This window comes from Oratosquilla oratoria, chromosome 2, assembly GCF_046742065.1.
Source record: "Oratosquilla oratoria isolate Oo_2021 chromosome 2, ASM4674206v1, whole genome shotgun sequence".
NCBI lineage: Eukaryota > Metazoa > Arthropoda > Malacostraca > Stomatopoda > Squillidae > Oratosquilla > Oratosquilla oratoria.
The window spans coordinates 28,547,125-28,569,253 of NC_134778.1; the positions used below are offsets into that span (position 1 = coordinate 28,547,125).

At 42.8% G+C, this 22,129-nt stretch overlaps 1 protein-coding gene across 1 annotated transcript in view; it reads left to right on the plus strand.

Moving 5' to 3' along the window:
• Positions 1–20,527, plus strand: part of LOC143035050 (calcineurin-binding protein cabin-1-like) — a 134,725-nt gene extending 114,198 nt beyond the window's left edge. The window contains exon 7 of the mRNA XM_076201524.1: positions 14,819–20,527. Within this exon, the coding sequence (XP_076057639.1) occupies positions 14,819–18,413 (3,595 nt within the window). The 3' untranslated portion in view covers positions 18,414–20,527. The remainder of the gene's footprint in view (positions 1–14,818) is intronic.
• Positions 20,528–22,129: the final 1,602 nt, after the last annotated feature.

The window sequence follows — 22,129 nt, forward strand, 5'->3', positions numbered from 1 at the left end:
TTTAAAGAGTGTATGTTGTGTTGTTTGCGTGCATGATTGTGTATAATGCAGTCTTCCATTATGTGTAGTATGGTATGGGGTGAAGTGTTACATCCTGGGCAGCTGTTCACAATGCGGTCATCCACCTGGCCGCACCGCAGTCTGGCCAGGTGGACTCTGACCTTTCGTGGGAGAGAGGATTCAGAAGGGTGGATATCAGGGGGTCTGGCATGCAGCAGTGTGTTGTCTTTCAGTGTGTTAATGGAGCGGTGAGTGATATGATTATGAATATGTTTCTGGAGGCTGGTATTTGGTGGTTGTGGAGGAAGAGAAGAGAGTATCTGTGTGTGATACAGGTCTTTGGGTGTTGTTTTAATGTTTCTTGGTGTGTGTGGGTGTTCTGCTATGTAGTGTAGCAGGTGTGATGTGTTTGTAGTGGCTGCAGCAAGTGTTTGTGTGCCTCTCATGTCGAGGTGGTCCTTGACTTTGAGGACTTTTGTTTCATGGTGTAAATGGTCTGTAGGTGTTGTATTTGTGCAGCCTGTAATTGTTTTTAGGGCTTTGTTTTGTATGATTTGCAGGGTGTTGTGGTGTGTCTCACTGAGATTAGGAGTCCATGCAGGACTCGCATAATTCATCACTGAGCTTATGCATTGTTTGTATATTGTTGTATTAGTTTCTTTGTTTTGTCCAAATGTTGTTCCAGTGATTGACTCAAGTGCGTTAAGTCTAGGTGTGCATTTGTTTTTTATGTTTGTGATGTGTTGTTTGAAAGACATGGATGTATCTTATGTTACACCAAGAATTTTCGGTGTGTTTGTGTGTGGTATTAGAGTGTTGTTGATGTAGAGATGAGTTATGTATTTGTGTTCTATTGTCCAGTTGGTGAGAAGTGTTGCTGTAGATTTGGTTGGAGCTATTTTGAGTCTGTGATGAACCATGTGTTGAGTGTATCAAGGTATGGTTGGATTATTTCTGCAGCTTTGTCTGTGTTACGATGTGTGCATGTGATTGTTATGTCATCTGCGTAGGAAGAGATTTGTATTTCTGAGGTGTCTGGTGTGGGTAAGTCATGCATGTATAGATTAAAGAGTGTGGGGGATAGAACAGAGCCCTGTGGCACTCCATTCTTAATGTTTCTGATGTGCGATGATTGGCCATTATATGACACGTAAGCATTCCTACCTGCCAGATAATTGGCCAGCCATCTTTTGGTGTTACATGTATTGTGATGTCTGTGTTATATATTTTATTTGTTAGTTTGTGGTGGGGGATAGCATCAAAAGCTTTATTGTGGTGGGGGATAGCATCAAAAGCTTTACTAATGTCTAATGTTATAAGAAGTGTTCTGTGGTGGGACCTATCTGAATTGATGCCATCTAAAATTCTTTGTGTGAGGTTTATCAGAAGAGTGTTTGTGGAGTGTAGTGGCCTAAAACCGTGTTGTGAGTCAGCAAGGGGAATATGTGGTGTGACAAGTTGAAGCATTAGGCGTTCAATGACTTTAGAGGGGGTGCAGAGAAGTGTGATTGGGCGGTGCGATGTTGGTATTGTTGGGTCTTTGTTTCGGTTTTGGAATGGTGATTATTTTACCATGCATCCAGATGTCGGGTATAGTGTTGTGTGAATAGCTGTAGTTTGCAATGTTTGTGAGTGCATGTATACCTTGTGGTCCAATGTGTTTTAGGTGGATGTTACTTATGTTATCAGGGACACAGGCGGATGAGTGCTTGAGATTATGTATTATGTGTTTTGTCTGACTGTCTATGAAGGGTAAGGGTGTATAGTCTGAGTCTGTGGGAAAGTCTTTCTTACGTGGAATAGTGCGTCAGTCATCAGGACGAGAAGTGAGATGGCTTGTCTGTGCAAAATGATTTATGAGTGTGTTTGCTTGTTGTCTGTTTGTGGGTAGATTGTCTGTTGTTGTGATTATTGCTGCGTGAGAGCGTGTTGTGTTACTGTTGGATAGTGTAATGCTGTTGAGTGTTTTGTACAATTTGCTGGTGTTTGTTTTGTGATCAAGTGTATTGATAAAGTTTTGCCAATATTGTGTTTTTTGTTCATGTATTTTATTGGCAATCACAGTGTTTAGTGTTTGCATTTGGTCTGCTATGTTTTGAGGGATAGGTGTGGGGGTATTGTGTTTAAGTGTGTCTCGTTGTCTGATGAGGCCTTGGATTTCTGGTGTGAAATTGGGGTTGTGTGATTTTCTGTTGCCTCTAGGGATGTATCTCTTGTCTGTGTTTTGTATGATTGTATTAAAAGTGTGCACAGCATTGTTTATGTTTGTGATTGGTGTACTGTTAAGGGGGTACGCGACACCTGGGGGGGGGTGAATATGGTCAAGATATGGCATTTTTCAAAACTGTGTTCAAAATGTTTGTATACCATTTAGAAATAAATCCCGACAAATAATTTTCCAGCCGCGCGCAATTTAAAGGTCTTGGGTGAGGTTTAAAGGGACAGAGTTAAAGGTGCAACCCACACTAGAGAGAGGCGTGCCATTTAGGACCTTCAGGCGCATCGAATAACATTGAAATTTGATTGAATTTACGCTCGCCCAGTGCTTCAATGGCCAGTACGATGGTGGAGGGGAAGGGAGGAAGGTGGAGGGAGAAGTTTTGCCAACTTTGAGCGAAGCTAAGTGTCAGTTACCGGCTAGCTCTGAAAGGAAAAGTGCACATGTCTCATGAGCTCTCATTGCAATCTATTACTTTAGCTAGTACATATTACTCTTTAGTACAGTCATCATGGGTAGCAAAAAGAACAAAAGAACATCCACAATGACAAAAAACACTGTCCCACGTGCATACCTTCCAATATTTACAGTGTACGTAATAAAAAATACAGTACAGTACACTGTATGTACAGTACATTTACATGCCTGTATTACAGTTATTATTACAGAATTATTAGTATTATAGTATTATTACAGTACTGTATTATTATTACAGTGTTAGAGTATTATTCTTATGTGTTTCTATGCCATATCATACATTACCTATACGTATACCGCTACGAAAATCTACTGGTGTTAGGCGACGTTTTCGATGACCGGACTTTTGGCATGACCGGACCGCCCTTCCCCCCAATTAGTCCGGGTTTTCGAGGTTCGACTATATATATATATATATATATATATATATATATATATATATATAGCTTGGTAAATACTACTGCGGTACCGACCGCATCACGGCGTCACACGCAGTGGCGATTCTAGGGGGGGGGGATGGGAGGGCCATGGCTCTCCCACTTTCATAGTCCTAGAATCGCCACTGCTCACTCAAAGAAGGAAAAGTACTACAGGATTGGAAAAATGCAAATATTATACCAATATACAAAGATAAAGAAAATCCAACAAACTATAAACTGGTATCCCTTACAAGCACAATTGCAAAAATATGCAAAAGAGTTATTAAAAATAAATGGACTAAACACTTGGAAGAGAACAACATACTAAGCCCCAAACAATTTGGATTTAGAAGTGGAAGATCATGTACAACAAACTTAATATGCTATTACTCAAGATTAATAGAAATAATACAATAAAGAGATGGTTGGGCAGACTGTGCCTTCTTAGACTTATAAGAGGCTTTTGACAAAGTACCACACAAAAAGCTAAGACAAATTGAAACAATAGGTGAAATACAAGGAAAGCTATTGGAATGGATGAAAGATTTCTTGAACGGAAGAAAAATGAGGGTAGTACTTAGAGAAAAGAACTCAAATTGGGTAGGTATGATAAGTGGAGTCCCCCATGGATGAAGGCGTGGAATGTTATATGGACTTCTTTGCAGATTATGCGAAACTATTGAAGAGAGTAAATACAGAAGATTGTAAATCTTTTCAAGAATACCTGGACAAAGTCTGGAAATGGAGTAAAAAGAATGAAGTGAATTTCAACATTAAGAAATGTAGTATAATGGAATTTGGAAAAAAGCAAAAATAGAATATTGGGTCAATATAAAATTGGTACAATGGAAGTTATAAAAGTAAACTCGGAAAGGGACCTAGGAGTAATTATCTCAAACGATATAACACCAGACAGACATGTAAACAAAATAGTTGGAGAAACTTATAACCTAATAAGATAATGAAAGTGGCCTTTGACTGCATGGATGAGGAAATGGTAAAGAAGATACTAGTTACGCAGGTAAGACCAAAATTAGAATACGTAGCATCTCTATGGACACCTAGTTAAAAAAAAAAAAAAAAAAAAAAAAAAAAATCAGAAAGAATTCAAAAAGCAATGATAAAGATGGCTCCAACACTATGCAAGTTGACATATGAACAAAGATTGGACAAACTAAACTTATCAACTCTAGAACAAAGAAGAGAAAGAGGTGACTTCATAACCATCTACAGAATTGTGAAAGGTATGGAAGTTCTTGATAGGGATGACCTATTAAAATGGGACAGAAGAGTTACAAGAGGACACAAGAAGAAAGTTAAGACAGTTACAGAAGAGATCTGAAAAAAAAAACAGCTTTCCACACAGAGTAATAGATACCTGACATTATGGGAATTGTGGAGACAAAACTGAAAGGCCCTCTATCAACAAGTATGGTGGGACAAGGTCTATACAACCACTGGACAAAAAATAGAACGGACAAACAGGGAAGAGGTGTCATGATATTGACAAAAAAGGGTTTAAATGTGACAAAGATAAATGATGGTGTATAATAGACTTTATTATAACATGGTCTACAGTGTACTGGGCTCGATCATGCGCGGCAGCGCCGAGTACGGCTTGCGCGTTGCCGATATGTCGGCCCAACATATCGTACATATCCTACATCTCCCCCCCAAGATAATACATGTACATGGTATTCATAATATATGGACAGTGTAGTATCTGACTGCTGGAACAAACTCACGAATATCAACATAAAGGAACGTAAATTTAATCACGGTATCTTACAGGGTATAAGATGAACCAAGGGAAAAAAACACTGTAGTTGTGGTGTGTCTCACTGAGATTAGGAGCCCATGCAGGACTCGCATAATTCAACACTGAGCGTATGCATTGTTTGTATATTGTTATATTAGTTTCTTTGTTTTGTCCAAATGTTGTTCCAGTGATTGACTTAAGTGCGTTAAGTCTAGGTGTGCATTTGTTTTTTATGTTTGTGATGTGTTGTTTGAAAGACATGGATGTATCGCATGTTACACCAAGAATTTTTGGTGTGTTTGTGTGTGGTATTAGAGTGTTGTTGATGTAGAGATGAGGTATGTATTTGTGTTCTTTTGTCCAGTTGGTGAGAAGTGTTGCTGTAGATTTGGTTGGAGCTATTTTGAGTCTGTTTGTGATGAACCATGTGTTGAGTGTGTCAAGGTATGGCTGGATTATTTCTGCAGCTTTGTCTGTGTTACGATGTGTGCATGTGATTGTTATGTCGTCTGCGTAGGAAGAGATTTGTATTTCTGAGGTGTCTGGCGTGGGTAAGTCATGCATGTATAGATTAAATAGTGTGGGGGATAGAACTGAGCCCTGTGGTACTCCGTTCTTAATGTTTCTGATGTGCGATGATTGGCCATTATATGACACGTAAGCATTCCTACCTGCCAGATAATTGGCCAGCCATCTTTTGGTGTTATTGTGCATGTCTGTGTTTTATATTTTATTTGTTAGGTTGTGGCGGGGGATAGCATCAAAAGCTTTACTAATGTCTAATGTTATAAGAAGTGTTCTTTGGTGGGGCCTATCTGAATTGATGCCATCTAAAATTCTTTGTGTGAGGTTTGTCAAATCATACAAAACAAAGCCCTAAAAAGAATTACAGTCTGCACAAATACAACACCTACAGACCATTTACACCATGAAACAAAAGTCCTCAAAGTCAAGGACCACCTCGACATGAGAGGCACACAAACACTTGCCGCAGCCACCACAAACACATTACACCCGCTACACTACATAGCAGAACACCCACACACACCAAGAAACATTAAAACAACACCCAAAGACCTTTATCATGCACAGATACTCTCTTCTCTTCCTCCACAACCACCAAATACCAGCCTCCGGAAACATATTCATAATCATATCACTCACCGCTCCATTAACACACTGAAAGACAACACACTGCTGCATGCCAGACCCCCTGATATCCACCCTTCTGAATCCTCTCTCCCACGAAAGGACAGAGTCCACTTGGCCAGACTGCGGTGCGGTCACCACCCAGCACTTCTAAGCTACCAGAAGAGGCTGGATGACCGCATTGTGAACAGCTGCCCAGGATGTAACACTTCACCCCATACCATACAACACATAATGGAAGACTGCATTATACACAATCATGCACGCAAACAACACAACATACACTCTATAAAGGATTTGTGGAAAAACCCAGTTTCGGCTATGGCATTCCTTGGGGAGACGGGACTGCTCGGACAGACAGTCTAGGGAACGACAACAACAACAACACTGTAGTTGTACAAAATGCATATGTAAATACAAACACATGTACGCTTACACACACGAATACCCACATATGTGTATACAAACACAGGTATACACATATATCTAATGTGAGGGTGTGGTAATAAAATCTGCCATCCATACCGGTTGTTTGACACGACGCCGTGGGCGATCCAACGTCTCTTGTTGTGTGTCGAGTCGAGGTGTTGGTGGAGAGAGCTTGGATTTGTCCGTGTTGTGAGTTGAGATAAGCCTCTTACGGCTCGCAGATGCCTGCGGTTGCGCTGCGTCAGTCGTCCACTTCCCTCGAGTTTGACTGTATATTGACGATGCGGCAGTATTTCACTGACCACGCCTCGTCTGTCCCACAGCTTCGTGTACTGGTCTTGCACAAACACACGGGTACCAAGCGTTAATGGGGGCAGCGATCTGGGTGTGCCTTGTTTCTCAGCCCATGCTTCCTGTTGCCGTGCTGCCTCACGCTCCCTTGTCCGGAGGGCGTGTCTCCAGTGGATGTCCACATTGTAGTGTTGCCTGTGGACTGGAACACCGTCCCGCAGCTGCCTGCCCATGGCCAGCTGTGCTGGTGACTTGTTCACCCCGCGTAGAGGTGTGTTTAAATACTGCAGTAACGCCATCGCTGCTCTGTCGGTGTCGAGGCTCCCTCCGACGCCTGTGTTGTCGCGAAGTAGCCTCTTAGCAGACTTGACTGCACGCCCGTTCGACTGTGGGAAGTGGGCAGAGGCGACTCTTCCCTTCACTCCCCATTTCCCAAAGAAGTTGCGCATCTCCTCGCTGGTTAGGTTGGTTCCACCGTCTGTCGAGATTGACTCTGGTGCGCCCCACCGATGGAAGTACTGTCGAAGTATTGACGAGGGCTTGCTTGATGTAGCTCCGCTGGTCAAGTGCGCTATTTCCAGCCAGCCCGTGAGCCTGTCTGCGTACGCTAAGTATACTCGTCCGTCGAGCTGGAACAGGTCTGCCACGGTGTGTTGGAATGAGTACTGGGGTGGGGGTGTCAGGGTGAGGGGTTCGGCGGCTTGCGAGGGTGAGTGCGTGTTACAGCTGGCACAAGTGTCTCTGTGGTGCTGTAGGTCACCCTCCATGCCAGGCCAGTACACAGCCTGTCTCGCCCTTCGTAGCATTCCGTCTAAACCTTGATGGCTTGCGTGGAGGTTTGCTGCCACACGGTGTCTCAATGCTGCAGGTACCACTAAACTGACCGCTCCTTGTTGGTAGGTGCATGTCACCAGCCCTTGCGATACCGCCAGCCATAGAACTGGCGCAGGCAGGTCAGCTCTTGAGACCGTTGTGGGTGCCAATCTCCTGCTGTCACTTTAGCGATGAGTAGCTGATAGTCTGGGTCATCGGCGGCGGCCTGCACCACTGCTGAGTTATCTAGGGCTATTTGGTCATCGCTGTCGAGCACCGCCACTGTTGCGGCCGCCACAGCAGCTTCCATGTCGTTGGCCAGCTCTTCATCTATGACGTCCGGTGGTGCACAGAGCGCCGGGTAACGAGACAAAAAATCGGCTGCAGAGTTGCGCTTACCTGGGAGGTACTTGATTTGGAACCTATACTGCAGCGTTTTCTCCTTCAGGGCAAACAGTCTCGGGTTCACTACGTCTTTCAGCTCTCTGTCCCCCAGGAGCTTCACTAGCGGACGGTGGTCGGTGATTATGAGAAGATTGGGGCATCCAAGCAGGAAAAGGCGAGCTTTACGGAGGCACAATGCGACAGCCAGAGCTTCGCCCTCCACCGGTGCGTAACCTGCCTCCGCGGGTGTTAGGTGACGGCTGCCACACAGCGCCAAGCGCCACCCGCTCTTGCAACAGAAGGGAGCCTCTCTCAGGGGGCAGGGACAGTATTGCTGTAGAATAACAAAGCCAATGCCCACCTTGCTCCAGTCCGTCACTACCACCGTAGGTCTGTCCTTGTAATATGTTTGGCCCTCTTTGGCGAGCTTGCAGACTACTTCTTTGGCTTGCCGGAACTTTTCCTGTAGGTTTTCGTCCCAGTAGACTTTCCTCCCCTGTGGTCTCCGTAGTAACTCCCGGAATGGCTCTATGACTGGTGCGGTGGCTAGGAAAGGTGCCAGCTGGTTGACGAACCCATGCCAGGAGCGTATGTCTGTTATAGATGGTTCGGCAGGCATGTCAAAGTTCCTGATGGCGGCCAGTCTTTCTTCTGTGGGCTTGTAGGCGTCCCAGCCTACATGAAAGCCCACAAAGTCCACCTGTCTTCTACAAAACCTGAATTTTTCTGGTTTCAGGGTCACACCTTTCATGGCACACGTCTCCAGAAAATCATACGTGTGCCAGAAGGCGTCTTCCACGCTGGCGTCGTACAGCAGGGTATCGTCCACACACTTGAATTTTCTTGGGATCCCAGCGATGGCGTCGTCGTACCTTCTGGTATAGGCATCTGGAGCAGCACAGTGGCTCATGGGGGTTCGACAGTACCTATACCTGCCCCAAGGTGTGATGAAGGTAGTGAGCCTTCTGCTGGCTTCCTGCAGCTCTACCTGATGGAAGCCCCAGTGAGCATCTGCTGTAGTCTTGTAGGTGTGGCGTGGGATGCCAGATACCATGTCAAACGGTGTAGGAGTGTGGTGGGTCTCTCTCCTGCAGGCAGCATTGAGTTACTGGTAGTCGATGGTGCGTCTCGGTTGGCCCGACTTCTTCGCGACCACCACCATCCTTGCGCACCATTCTGTTGCCTCTCCAACTGGTACCGGCTCCAAGATCCCCTTCCTCACGTCCTCGCCCAGCTGCTTCTTAACCGCCTCCCAGTGTTTCGGCACCGAAGCCGGTGTATGGCAGGCGTAGGGATTGGCGTCCGGGAGCAGGTGGATGACATGTGGCTCACCTTCCATTACTGGCAGAGGGCTCCTGTCAGTGTTGAACGTTGACCCAGAAAAATGGCGGAGAAGCCAGTTCTCTAGCTGTGGCACATTTTCTTCTAGCGAGGTGAACGGGACTGAGGTAGGCCGCGGCGGCGGCAGCGCGCCGTCAGTTGACTCGGTGGCAGCCGATGCTGCAACTGCGGGCTGGTGCGGGAAGTCAGGGTGTACCAAACCCAGATCCTTACAGGCCTGTAAGGAAATGTAGCACCGGGAGGCTGTCTTCACGACGAAGACCTCTTGCGTCGTGAACCTGCTGCCATGTTGCATGCGACAGGTGACTGCGCCCATGGGTTTCAGGGTCACATTCGCCACGTCACGCAGGCTGCCCCGGCTCACTAGCGATGTCGTATCAACGCCCAGGGCGGCTAGCAGGCCTGGTCCCGCAACGCACACCTGGGCTCCTGTGTCCGGTACCACTCGGATCCTGGCCGATGTCTTCTCCTTCCGTGTGTCGCTGACGGTCACCCAGATACACGGCTGGCTCTGGGCTTTCCCTGCGGCTGCAATTACTATACCAGAGGCTTCCCCCTCCTCCGTCGCAGCTGCTTTTTTACTCTTCCTGCACAGGCGACGTAGATGACCGGTCTTGCCGCACCCGTAGCATGTCAGCGTCTCCGCAGGACACATGCCTTTTCCTGGCTTGTGTTTGCCCCCACAGTTGCCACAGCGGGGCTTGTGTGGTGGCGGGCGGGTCCCAGCGACCTGAGGCTGGAGATCCTCTTGCGGTGCGCCTGGCAGCTGAGTCACCGCCGCCAATGGCGTTAGTGTCTCCCGTCCAAAATTACCGTCCTGACCTGGGGGAGCGGCGTCCTTGTGAGCCGCCTCGAACGCCACACAAAACTTACGCAAGGAATCTGTATCCTTAAACGAATCACACTTGCGAAACACCTCCTCCTTTAACCCAACACTCTTCAAACCACTCACTAGCTTACGGAGCAGCATGTACTCAGACAAGCTACTGTCACAATGGGGGCACTTAAATTCGCAATCCGCCGCACACTGAGCAGACCGAGTAAAGTACTCACTTATGGACTCGTTGCGTTCCTGGCGAGCGGTGAAGAACCTGCACCAGTCGGCTGCCTGGTTGGTCGCCTGGAGGGCGATGCCACTGATCGAGTCCAAGGCTTCCTTAACGGTCAGTGCCTGCCACTCGGCTGCGGTGAACCTGGCATCCAAGGAGCGTTGCAGAGGAGGCGTGCAATGCAGGCGGATGTACAGGACGGCCTCCGTCGGTGCCTACCCATTCAGGTCCAGCCAGCACTGCATCGAACGTCTCCACGACCGGAACGCTGCTGTGGACATGTCCATGTCGCACTTCTCAGGGGCCGGCCGTGAGGCTGGTGTGGTTTGAGCAGGGCGCGCTGCCAGCTGCTGCTGTAGGGAGACGATGGCGTCGGTTTGCGCCAGGAGCAGCCGGTGAGCCTGCTCGAGTGCTGTCGGCGTCTGTGGCGTCTGTGATCTACCCAACATTCTCCTGTGGATAGATCTGGGGGTATGGGTGGGTAGTCGTGCACGTCCAGCCATGGTGGGTAGCGTAGGTTTGATCTGTCACTGCGCCATGTATAATAGACTTTATTATAACATGGTCTACAGTGTACTGGGCTCGATCATGCGCGGCAGCGCCGAGTACGGCTTGCGCGTTGCCGATATGTCGGCCCAACATATCGTACATATCCTAAAGATGGCAAATATAATGTAGAATTGATTATGACTAAAGTTGTAAATAAGAATATGAAAAGAAGAAAATTTGTAGCAGTATGTGTGCCACCAAAAACACAGGCTTGATCTGATAGTGATCATTGTAAATTACTGGAAGACAATGAATGTGCTAAATGAGTTACTGAAAGATGGTGGTAACATAGTAATTATGGGTGATTTTAATGCAAAGGATATAATCTGGGAAGAAATTATAGTAAAAGGGGGAGAACTTTGGAGCAACATTCTGGTGGATATGACCATCAAATATATCTTAACACAATGGGTTAAGGAAAATACTAGATATAGAAACAATGAGGAATCATTGAAACTATACTTAGTATTAACTTCTGAACCAGATATTATGAACAAAATGGAGTATAAAACACCAATTGGAAAGAGTGACCATATACTAATAGAGTTTGAATTAAAAGAACAAAATGATGTGAGAAGGAATGATAAACATAGAGAAGGAAGATTAATGTACAACAAAACGGATTTTGTAAAACAAAGAAAAAAAAATTGAAATCACAAACTGGGATAAATTCTCCTAAGAGGAAACAAAGATGGAAGACAAATGGAACATATTGAAAGAAAAGTACAAGGAAGGAATTTATAAATATGTACCAAAGAAGAAGCAAAAAAAAGATTTATATAAAGTGTTGGTATAACAAAAGACACAGTAAGGCTAAAGACAGAAGAGACAATGTCTGGAAAAGATGGAAAAAAAAAAAAAAAAAAACATCCAAATGGCAAACATATATCAAACTTAGGAATATGTGAATATATGCAGGAAAGAAAAAAGAAACTATGAAAAAGATATTATAGACAAATGTAAGGACCTAAACTCTTTTACAGATATGCAAATGATAAATTAAAAAACAAACACAAAATTGTAAAACTGCGTGAAGGAGATAAAGAATGTATAGACGACACAGAAATGGCAGAAGTTATGATCAGATATTTTAGGTCTGTTTTTACAATTGAGAGCTCACAAATTTGGGAAGATGGACAACAAGAAAGGTCCCCTAAAATGAAAGAAAGGTAACACAGAAAAAAATAAGAGACCAAATAAAAAACCTAGTTGTTAGGAAATCGTATGGACTGGATGGAATTGCAGATTGGATACTGAAAGAGTGTATAGATGAACTGACGGACAAATTTTACAAGATAATAGACTTTTCACTCAAAGAAGGAAAGGTACCACAAAATTGGAAAGATGCAAACATAGTACCAGTATATAAAGGAGGAAACAAAGAAGATCCTACAAACTTCAGACCAGTATCCCTTACAAGCACAGTAGCAAATATATTCGAAAATGTTATCGGAAACAAATGGATCAAACACTTGGAAGGTAATACAATAACCCTAAACAATTTGGCTTTAGAAGTGGAAGATCGTGTACCACAAACTTAATATTCTTTTACTTGAGATTAATTGAGATAATACAAGAAAGAAATGGCTGGGCAGATTGTGCCTTCTTGGGCTTGCAGAAGGCTTTAGACAAAGTACCACATAAAAAGCTAAGAAAATTTGAAATAATAGGAATACAAGGTAAGCTACTGGAATGGATGAAAGATTTCTTAAGTGGGAGAAAAATGAGTGGTACTTAAGAGAGGTATGGAAGGCAGATGCGGAGGGAGTGAACATGAGGGGACGTCCTAGGATGAGGTGGATGGATGGGGTGAAGGGGGCTTTGGGGAAGAGGGGAATGTCTGTTGAGGAAGGACGGGAGAGGACAGAAGACAGGGGTGAATGGAGAATGGTTGTATATGGATGATGATGTGAGGCATGAGGTGGAATGGGCGGGGGGATGGGGGCTGAGGTAGTATGTGTGAGCAAAATTTGACGCAGCCCAAAGGGATTTCTCCCCGTCTTCTCCTTTTATGCAGGGGGGACGGAGAGGGGGGTCGCCGATTTAATGAAGCGGCCTTGCTGTGGATGTGCTGTGTCTTGCGACACTGCTTCTGACCCAGGGCAGTGGACAAGGTGCAGGGATGACCCATCATCCTGGAGGTGCTAAAATAATAGGGTGGGTGGAGGGGGTGTGGAGTGTATTCAGGGATGGAATGGGTGGGAATGATTTTATGCCTTTTCCATTTTGGCTACCTCCCTTGTAAGGGGGAAAAAGCCTTGGTATATGTATGTACTTAAGAGACAAAAATTCGAACTGGGAAGATGTGATAAGTGGGATCCCGCAAGGCTCTGTATTGGCTCCTTTAATGTTTGCCATATATATAAATGATATGGATGAGGGAGTGAAGTGTTACATGAACTTCTTTGCTGATGATGCCAAATTACTCAAGAAAGTAAGCACAGAAGAAGATTGCAGATCGTTACAAGAAGGTCTTGACAAAATATGGGAATGGAGTCAGAGGTGTGAAATGAACTTTAACATTAAGAAATGTAGTATAATGGAATTTGGAAAAAGCAAAAATAGAATATCAGGTCAATATAAAATTGGTAACAAGGAAGTCAAAAAAGTTGACTCAGAAAGGGACCTGGGAGTGATTATCTCAAGTGACTTGACACCTGATAAACATGTCAATAAATTAGTTGGAGAGACTTTTAACTTATTAAGATCAATGAAAGTGGCCTTCGACTACATGGATGAAGAAATGGTAAAGTAGTGGTTACACTAATAAGACCTAAACTAGAGTATGCTGCAACACTGCAAAGAAAAAAAATTTATATATATAAAATAAGAAAATTAGAAAGAATTCAAAGAGCAGCAACAAAAATGGCACCTACACTATCAAATTTGACATGCGAACAAAGATTGGAGAAGTTACATCTATCAACACTGGAACAGAGAAGAGAAAGAGGTGATTTGTTGACAAAAATGGGTCACTACAGAATTATGAAAGGGATGGAAATTCTTGATAGAGATGACTTATTAAAATGGGACAGAAGAGAAACAAGAGGACATGAAAAGAAGCTAAAGAAGGACAGTTACAGAAGAGATTTGAAAAAGAATAGCTTCCCACGAGTGATTGATGTCTGGAACAAACTAAATGGAGAAACAGTGAGTGCCAAAATTATACAAGATCTTAAGCTTAAACTGGATGTGGAGAGATACGAAAATGGGTCACTATGAGTATAGCTCTCGTCCCATAAAATACAACTAGGTAAATACATGAAATGAACTGAAAGAGGAAACAGTGAGTGCTAAACCTAATCATGATTTCAAGAAAGAACAGGATGCGGAAAGATACAACCGTGGGTCACTACAAGCATAGCTCTCCTTCCACAAAATACAACTAGGTAGGTAAATATATATATATATATATATATATATATATATATATACATATACATACCAAGGAACAAATTGTACAGACAAGGCAGTTTTTTTTTTTTTTTTTTTTTTTTTTTTTTGGGGGGGGGGGGACATGTGTCTCTCCAAAAAATTAGAAATGAATATGCCTAATTTGAATAACTACAAACACCATCACCTCGATCAGGAGGTGCCGTCTTGAGGCACTGACACTCAGTCTCCAGTCTAGGCCTAAGATCTTTCTATTAACTTTAAAAGGGGACAAATTTTTGGTATATGTATGTATGTATTTTTTACACTTTTTCACACAGGAAGACCTGACAACTGGCAACTATTCCCCTTCCCCAACCACTTCCAGCTGATGACATAGATACAGTCCCATACTAATACAACACAGACCAGTCCAATGTTTCTTCCCATAGAGATCTGTGGGAAGCCCCAAGGACCATTGTCAGTCACTATGGGGCTGAAGGTTTTCCAGTTTGGTAAACTTTAGGCAACAGTTGATGAAGTTAATATTTATTCTCTTTATTTACAGACTGAGACCGTTGCTGCCCCAAAGTAGGATGGAGGAGAGGAAGAATTGTGTGGGTGAAAGCGCAGAAGATGAGAAACACGAAGAACATGAACAAGGCCAGTCTGCCTCTAATGTGAATCCACCTATTTTGAAGGATTATTACTACCTTCTAGGAGATTACTTCTTTAAGAACAAAGAATGGGAAAGTGCTGTAACCTACTACAAGTTAGATGTTATAAGTAATCCTGATAGGATAGATTCTTGGGCACCCATGGCATTAGCACCAAAAGCCCAACTGGAAACAGAGCTGAACTCATGTGATGTGTTAGAGGATGACAAGTTCTTTGACCAGGCCCTGCAAGCTGTCAAATGTTTCCAGAAAGCTTTGGAACTGGACATGTATCATAGTAACCTCTGGGTGGAGTTTGGAGGTTTGGTCTACATGGTACACTCCCATGCCTCCAGATTATTGAAACAAGACCTGAATCCAGATATAAGCATGGAGATGTTTGAACGACTTGAAAAGATCAAGGTGGACATGTTAGCCCAGGCACAAATCTGCTTCAAGAGGGCCAATGAGATTATGGAAGAAGGTTGGGATGATGAGGAACTACCAGATGAGCGTTGGCTTCATCAGTACATGCTGGGGAAGGTGGCTGAGAAACAAGGCATGAATCCAGATGTCATCTTAAACCATTACATTCAAGCTGCCAAGCATTTACATGATATCCATGCAAGGTATCCTCATAAAATCAACTATAACAATCCACAAGAAAATGCAGTAGAAGCATTGGAAATGTACTACAGGGTCCATGCATATATTCTCAAGTATTTGCATCAGAGGGATGGCAAGAGTGTAGACCCTAGCATAATCAAACTCTTCAACAAAGTGCTGAATGAGGTGGTCAGACAACCATTTGCCCTATTTCAAGAAAATAATAAAAGAGGAAAAGAAGTTGTTGAAGAAAAGGAAGTTCATAAGGAGAAGGAAATCATTGAAGACAAGGATGATGAGGACGGGGATATCATTGCAGACCCAGAAAGTTTACGGGATCCTCTGGAATTGACTGAGGCAGATAGGATAAACCTTAAACGTCCTCTGGATGATGCAGAAGAAGGTGAGCCTCCATCAAAACGAGGGAGTGCCAAAGTCATTACACCAGTTATTGAAGAAATTATCACCAGTGCAATGGACCATTCACAGGAGAAGGAAAAGGGTAGTGAAGAGAAGGGTTCACAGGATAAGGGGGATGAAACCAAAAAGGAAGGAAGTAAATCAGTTAGTGGTGGAAATGAAACAGACAAGGAACCTCCTGCAAAAAGTAGTCAAGAAAAAGATGGAGATAAGCAGGCAAATGAAGAAAAGAAAGACAGTGACCAAGAAATTGAAGTAGTGGCTGAGGTCAATAAGAAACAGTGTGAGGAACTGGTTACACGTTGTTTGATTGCTCTCAAGGAATGTCTAGCACGTTTCCCTCAACATTATAAGTCACTTTATCGTTTAGCTCACTACTACCACTTGTCAAAGCAACACAAAGACAACTCCAAAGCAAGAAACTATTTATTAGGTTGTGATTATTTTCAGCGTGTGCCATACATGCCTGTCAATGGGTTATTCCATGAAAAGAGAATCTGGCCACAAAACCCAAAGAACTGTAACCTCTTTCATGGGGTCTGGCGGGTCCCTAATGATGAAATTGATCGCCCTGGAAGTTTTGCTGCACATATGTATCGTAGTGTTTCTCTCGTCCTTGATGTCCTCCCATATCTAAAGGACTTTTATAGCATTTTAGAAATTGCTCTTGCCTTGAAGAACTCGCCGGAGAAAGACAAGAAGTATTTACGTGACAATGAGAGGGAGCTCTTGTGTGAGCATGCAACTCAGGTAGGGCTTCAGACCATGAAGGACAAGTATGCTGTGCTCTTTAAGGGCAGTTCACCAGTACATGGCAACAGAAGATTAGCCTTTTTGATTGATGTGTATCGTGCTTTTAAGCAGCTATCAAGACATCTTCCTCATACAGAAGACCAGTTAGGGAAGATGCTACAGGATGCATATAAGGCTTTCAAAGGGGGCAGAATTGATGGACGTGTTAATATTATGAGGGAAGCAGAGATGTTCTGTTCAAAGAACCTCAATTTCGTAAGGCGACCAGCACCACCCACACCATTTGTTGGATTTCATAACAATCCTTCTATGGGTCCAACTCCATTTTACAACACACAAGCACGAAGAGGTCGCCCTCCAGGTTCTGGTCGTTATAGGGGAACACGAGGAAGGGGTGTCTGCTATAGTAGTGCACTGGGAACAGGTGAAAACTTGGCTGTTCAGCATGCCTATCGGACATATGAAAACATGCTTCAGGTGCAAGCAGCTCTTAATAGAAAAACATGCAGTGAGGCAGATGCACAAAAGTTTCGTCGACAGCTTCAGCAATACCAAGAGGAACTTCTCAGGTACTGGCAAATACCAGGTGTCTCTCAGTACTTCCACACTGCTCTCCAGAATGCTAGCTCAGGTGGGGCCAAATTATCCCCAAATCAAGTTACACCTTCTGCCATCCTTTCTACACTCCGTCAGCAGCAGCAGACTTCTTCAGCTCACTTCCAGGGTGGATCAAATCTACGGCCTTCCCTTTCTGCTTTGGCATCCAAATCTAAGGAACACGGTATATCTATCACTTCAGTATCTTCCAAGAGGCCAATGAAATTTTCTGGGTCCAATCCACGACCTCGCCTGAGCGTAACTGTAACACCCACAAAACCAGGTCAGCCTTCAGTTCCAAGACCTCTTCACAGCAGAGAAGATATATCTGTTATGCCTGTTCAGAGAAGTAGTGCAGGACCCAAGGAACTTGTTTCCTCTTCTGTATCATTAACACATCTTCCTAAACTCCCAGCAGGAACAACATTAAGTCGTCCTCGCGACTCTTCACCAAAAGCAGGTCCTTCAAAACCTATGCAGTCTTCACCTGTACAGGGCCAGACCCGAATAACTCACCCAGGACAACGACTTCCTTACTCACCTATGAAGCAGAAACCAGTAACTCCCCAGTCACCCTTAGCGAGATCATCCCAGTCAACCACGTCCCCAGGTCGTGGGCGTCCCCAACTTCAGGGCATTCAGGACTACAGAGCACAAATTCAGAATCCCAATGTTTCAGTTGTTTCCCTTGGGAAAGACATGCAACAAAGGCATCAGCAGGGTTTGCCAAGGAGCATAACTTTAACTCCTGCAAGCCGCACACCAGGTAGAGGACATAATGTGGCTATACGGAGCAGAGGGAGCTTCAGTCGAGGTCGGCCAGGAGGAATGGATAATACAAAAACATTTACACCAGCACCAAGGGGTATGAACCCAACCCAAAGAGGAGGTGGCCCCCGTATGACAGCCCAAGTTAGACCATTGGATCCAGCACAGCTTATGAAACTTGCAAGTGGCTCAGCAAAGCCTGGCAACCTCACAGGCATGAACATGTTAGCCAGGCCCAGAGGGGAAACACCACGGGGCAGGGGGCAAGTCAGACCACCTCCAGGCAGACCACCACAACCTCAAGTGCCACCTAATGCACCAAATAACAAGCAGAATGCTGATGATATCATTACTCTAGATTAACATAAGTAGTTTTTAAATTTACGATTAGTTCCAGGATTTTACAAAAAATTAGGAACATTTGTGTGGCATGTTAACAATATGAGTTAGAGTTAGTTATTTTAAGGCTCATTATATGTGTTGTTGCAAAATATTGCAGGTTTTATCAAACTGGGAATTGCAATGTAATTTATGAGAAACACTGTCATAGAAATCAAATGAAAATAGAATAAGGACTTATGTGAATGGTACAATTGTGAAATGTGAAAATTTCAGTTCCCTTTCCAGGACTAAGCATACATGGGAAAGCAGGTTAACATTTCTTACTTGAATGTTGGAGGTTTACATTTGATCCCTAGTAAATCTTAGGCAATTGTCCAAGCTGCACTTTCATGGTTTCCCAGCCCCTTTCTCTAATTGTAGACATCAGAGGTGCCATAGGTCATTGTCACATTTCAATCATGGCACCAAATCAGCATGTTCAGACTGATTATGCTGGTTTAATAAGAATATATTCACAATCATAACTATTCCAACATATCCATAATGAGATATGCACTCTGCCATGCATAATATCATATCAAACCAGATAAACCCATAGCAGCGAGATTCAAAGGTTGTATAATTTTTCAGGATATTCAGGTCCTATAGTGGATTATTAAGGCTGAACTTAAAAATCTGTATTTTGAGGGTTCCTTGATTACAGGAACAGCATAAGAAAAGTCAACGCCTGCCACTAGCTGGATCCATAAATCTCGTAGTCAAGATCTTGGGTCTAGCCTTGGGAGCAAGTGCCATGCATCCCCTATGGGGATGAGGAAAGGTGGAAGTTTTGTCTCTACGAGATAGGTGTTTCTAGCTCTTGGAGAGCAGTGGCACCACACACTTGCATCAAGCTTTAGTTTAACCAGTTCACATTAACAGTGGTTTGTACAGATTTGCTCTAGATAATGTCAGGCAATTTTATTCAGTTGTTGGTATCCCAGAGAGAAGGTGTTATGCTTTTCTAGATTAGTCATACTGCAATTTGTTAACTATAACAATACTTCTACTCTTAAGGACATTATTGTGCCAAAGATAGGGAAGGTGGTATAGTAGGGATTTAAGGATGAATACATATACAGTAAACCCTTGTTATATCAAACTAATTGGGGAGAAGGCTTGGTCAGTGTATCCAAAAGTTTTATTTTATCAAATTTTCTCCACATGTTGAATTTTGGGTTGGTTTATGTATTGGATGTTTGGTACACATTTTCCAACTAGTGTACCAGTTACAGTAAACCTTCAATATATCAAAACTAATTGGGGGGAAGACTTGGTCATCATACCCAAAAGTATGTACTGTATGTATACGTATGTATTTGAATTTTCCATGCACCCACCATCCATACCAAACCTTGCACTGCATATACCAACCTTGTTTGTTATATCAAACAAATGGTTAGTAAATTTCACAAGGGTTGATATAGCCAAGGTTCCGTGCAATGAGGTTTGGTATAGCGAGAGTTTAGTGTATTTGGTTTGAGGCTACATTGGAGTAGACAGGTTCCTAGTAAAGGCGTACTAAATGAAACTCTTGTGTTTGAAGAAAGCCTTTATATGGAGCTGCCATCCCAGCCCTCTCTGAGAGGGAGAGCTTTGTGACATTGAACTGAATTAATAGAAATAATACAAGAGAGGGATGGATGGGCAGACTGTGCCTATCTAGACCTACAAAAAGCTTTTGATAAGGTACCACACAAGAAATTAATAAAAAAAATAGAATCAATAGGTGGCATTGGAGGTAAATTATTGGAATGGATGGAAGACCCCCTGACTGGGAGAAAAATGAAGGTAGTAATTAGAGACAAATACTCAAAATGAGTGGTGTCCTGCAAGGGTCGGTGCTGGCTCCAATCCTGTTTGCCATATATATAAATGACATGAATGAAGGAGTGGAATGTTATATGAATTTCTTCGCAGATGGCGCAAGAATACTAAAGAAAGTAAGAACAGAGGAGGATTGTGAATCATTACAATCAGACCAGGACAAAATCTGGAATGGACTCAAAAATGGGAAGTGAACTTCAGTATCAAGAAATGTAGTATAATGGAGTATGGAAAAAATAAAAACAGAATATTAAAAAATTGGTGAAGAAGAAATCAAAAAAGTGAACTCGGAAAGAGACTTTGGAATGATAATCAGCAAAGACATGACACCGGACAAACATATGAACATAATAGTTGGAGAAATCTTCAACCTACTAAGGTCAATGAAAGTGGCATTTGACTACTTGGATGAAGAAATGATTAAAAAAGTAGTTACATTAATAAGACCAAAACTAAAATATGCAGCGACACTATGGACACCCAGTACTAAAAAGAATATAAAGAAATTGGAAAGAATACAAAGAGTAATAACAAAGTTGGTACCAGCTCTTTCCAAATTAACATATGAACAAAGATTATCCAAATTGGAACTACCAACACTGGAGCAGAGAAGAGAAAGAGGTGATCTACTGAATCATGAAAGGAATGGAAATCCTTGATAGGAATGATTTACTAAAATGTGACAACAGAAAAACGAGGACACAAAAAGAAACTCAAAAAGGTTAACTATAGAAAAGATCTGAAAAAAAAAAAAATAGCTTCCCACACAGAGGAATAATTTAGATAAGGAAACAGTGTGTGCAAACACTATTCAAGATTTTAAGAAAAAACTTGATGCTGAAAGATACAAAGACGGATCACCACGAGCATAGCTCTTCCTGTATAATACAACTAGGTAAATACAGATGAGAGGAAAGACAGAAAGATCCCCTCCAATGAAAGAAATAAGGGACCAATAAAAAACCTTGACGTCAGAAAATCACATGGGCTGGGTGGAATTGCAAATTGGATATTAAAAGAATGTATAGATGAATTAACAGACAAAATACACAAGATAATTTATTTCTCACTCAAAGAAGGAAAAGTACCACAAGATTGGAAAAATGCAAATATTGTACCAATATGCGAAGGAGGGAACAAAGAAAATTCAACCAACTATAGACTGGTCTCCCTTACAAGTACAATAGAAAAAATATGCAAAAAAGTTATCAAAAGTAAATGGATGAAACATTTGGAAGAGAATAATATACTAAATCCAAAACAATTTGGATTTAGACAAGGAAGATCATGTGCCACAATCTTTATTTGCTTTTACTCAAGGCTAATAGAAATAATTACAAAAAAGGGACAGATGGGCAGACTGTGCCTTCTTGGATTTACAAAAAGCATTTGATAAAATAACACCCAAAAAGCTACTAAGAAAAATTGCAATGATAGGTGGAGTACAAGGAAAGTTATTGGAATGGATGAAAGATTTCTTGAACAGGAGAAAAATGAGGGTGGTACTTAGAGACAAGAACTCAACCTGGGAAGAAATGATAAGTGGAGTCACACAAGGTTCTGTATTGGCTTCGATAATGTTTGCCATATATATAAATGACATGGATGAAGGTGTGGAATGTTATATGAACTTCTTTGCAGATGATGTGAAACTACTGAAGAAAGTAAGCACAGAGGAATATTGTAAATCACTACAAAAAGACCTGGACAAAGTTTGGGAATGGAGTCAAAAGTTTGAAGTAAACTTCAAAATCAAGAAATGTATGATGGAATTTGGAAAAAGTAAAAATAGAATATGGGGACAATATAAAATTGGTACAAAGGAAGTTAAAAAAGTCAACTCAGAAAGGGACCTAGGAGTAACTATCAGC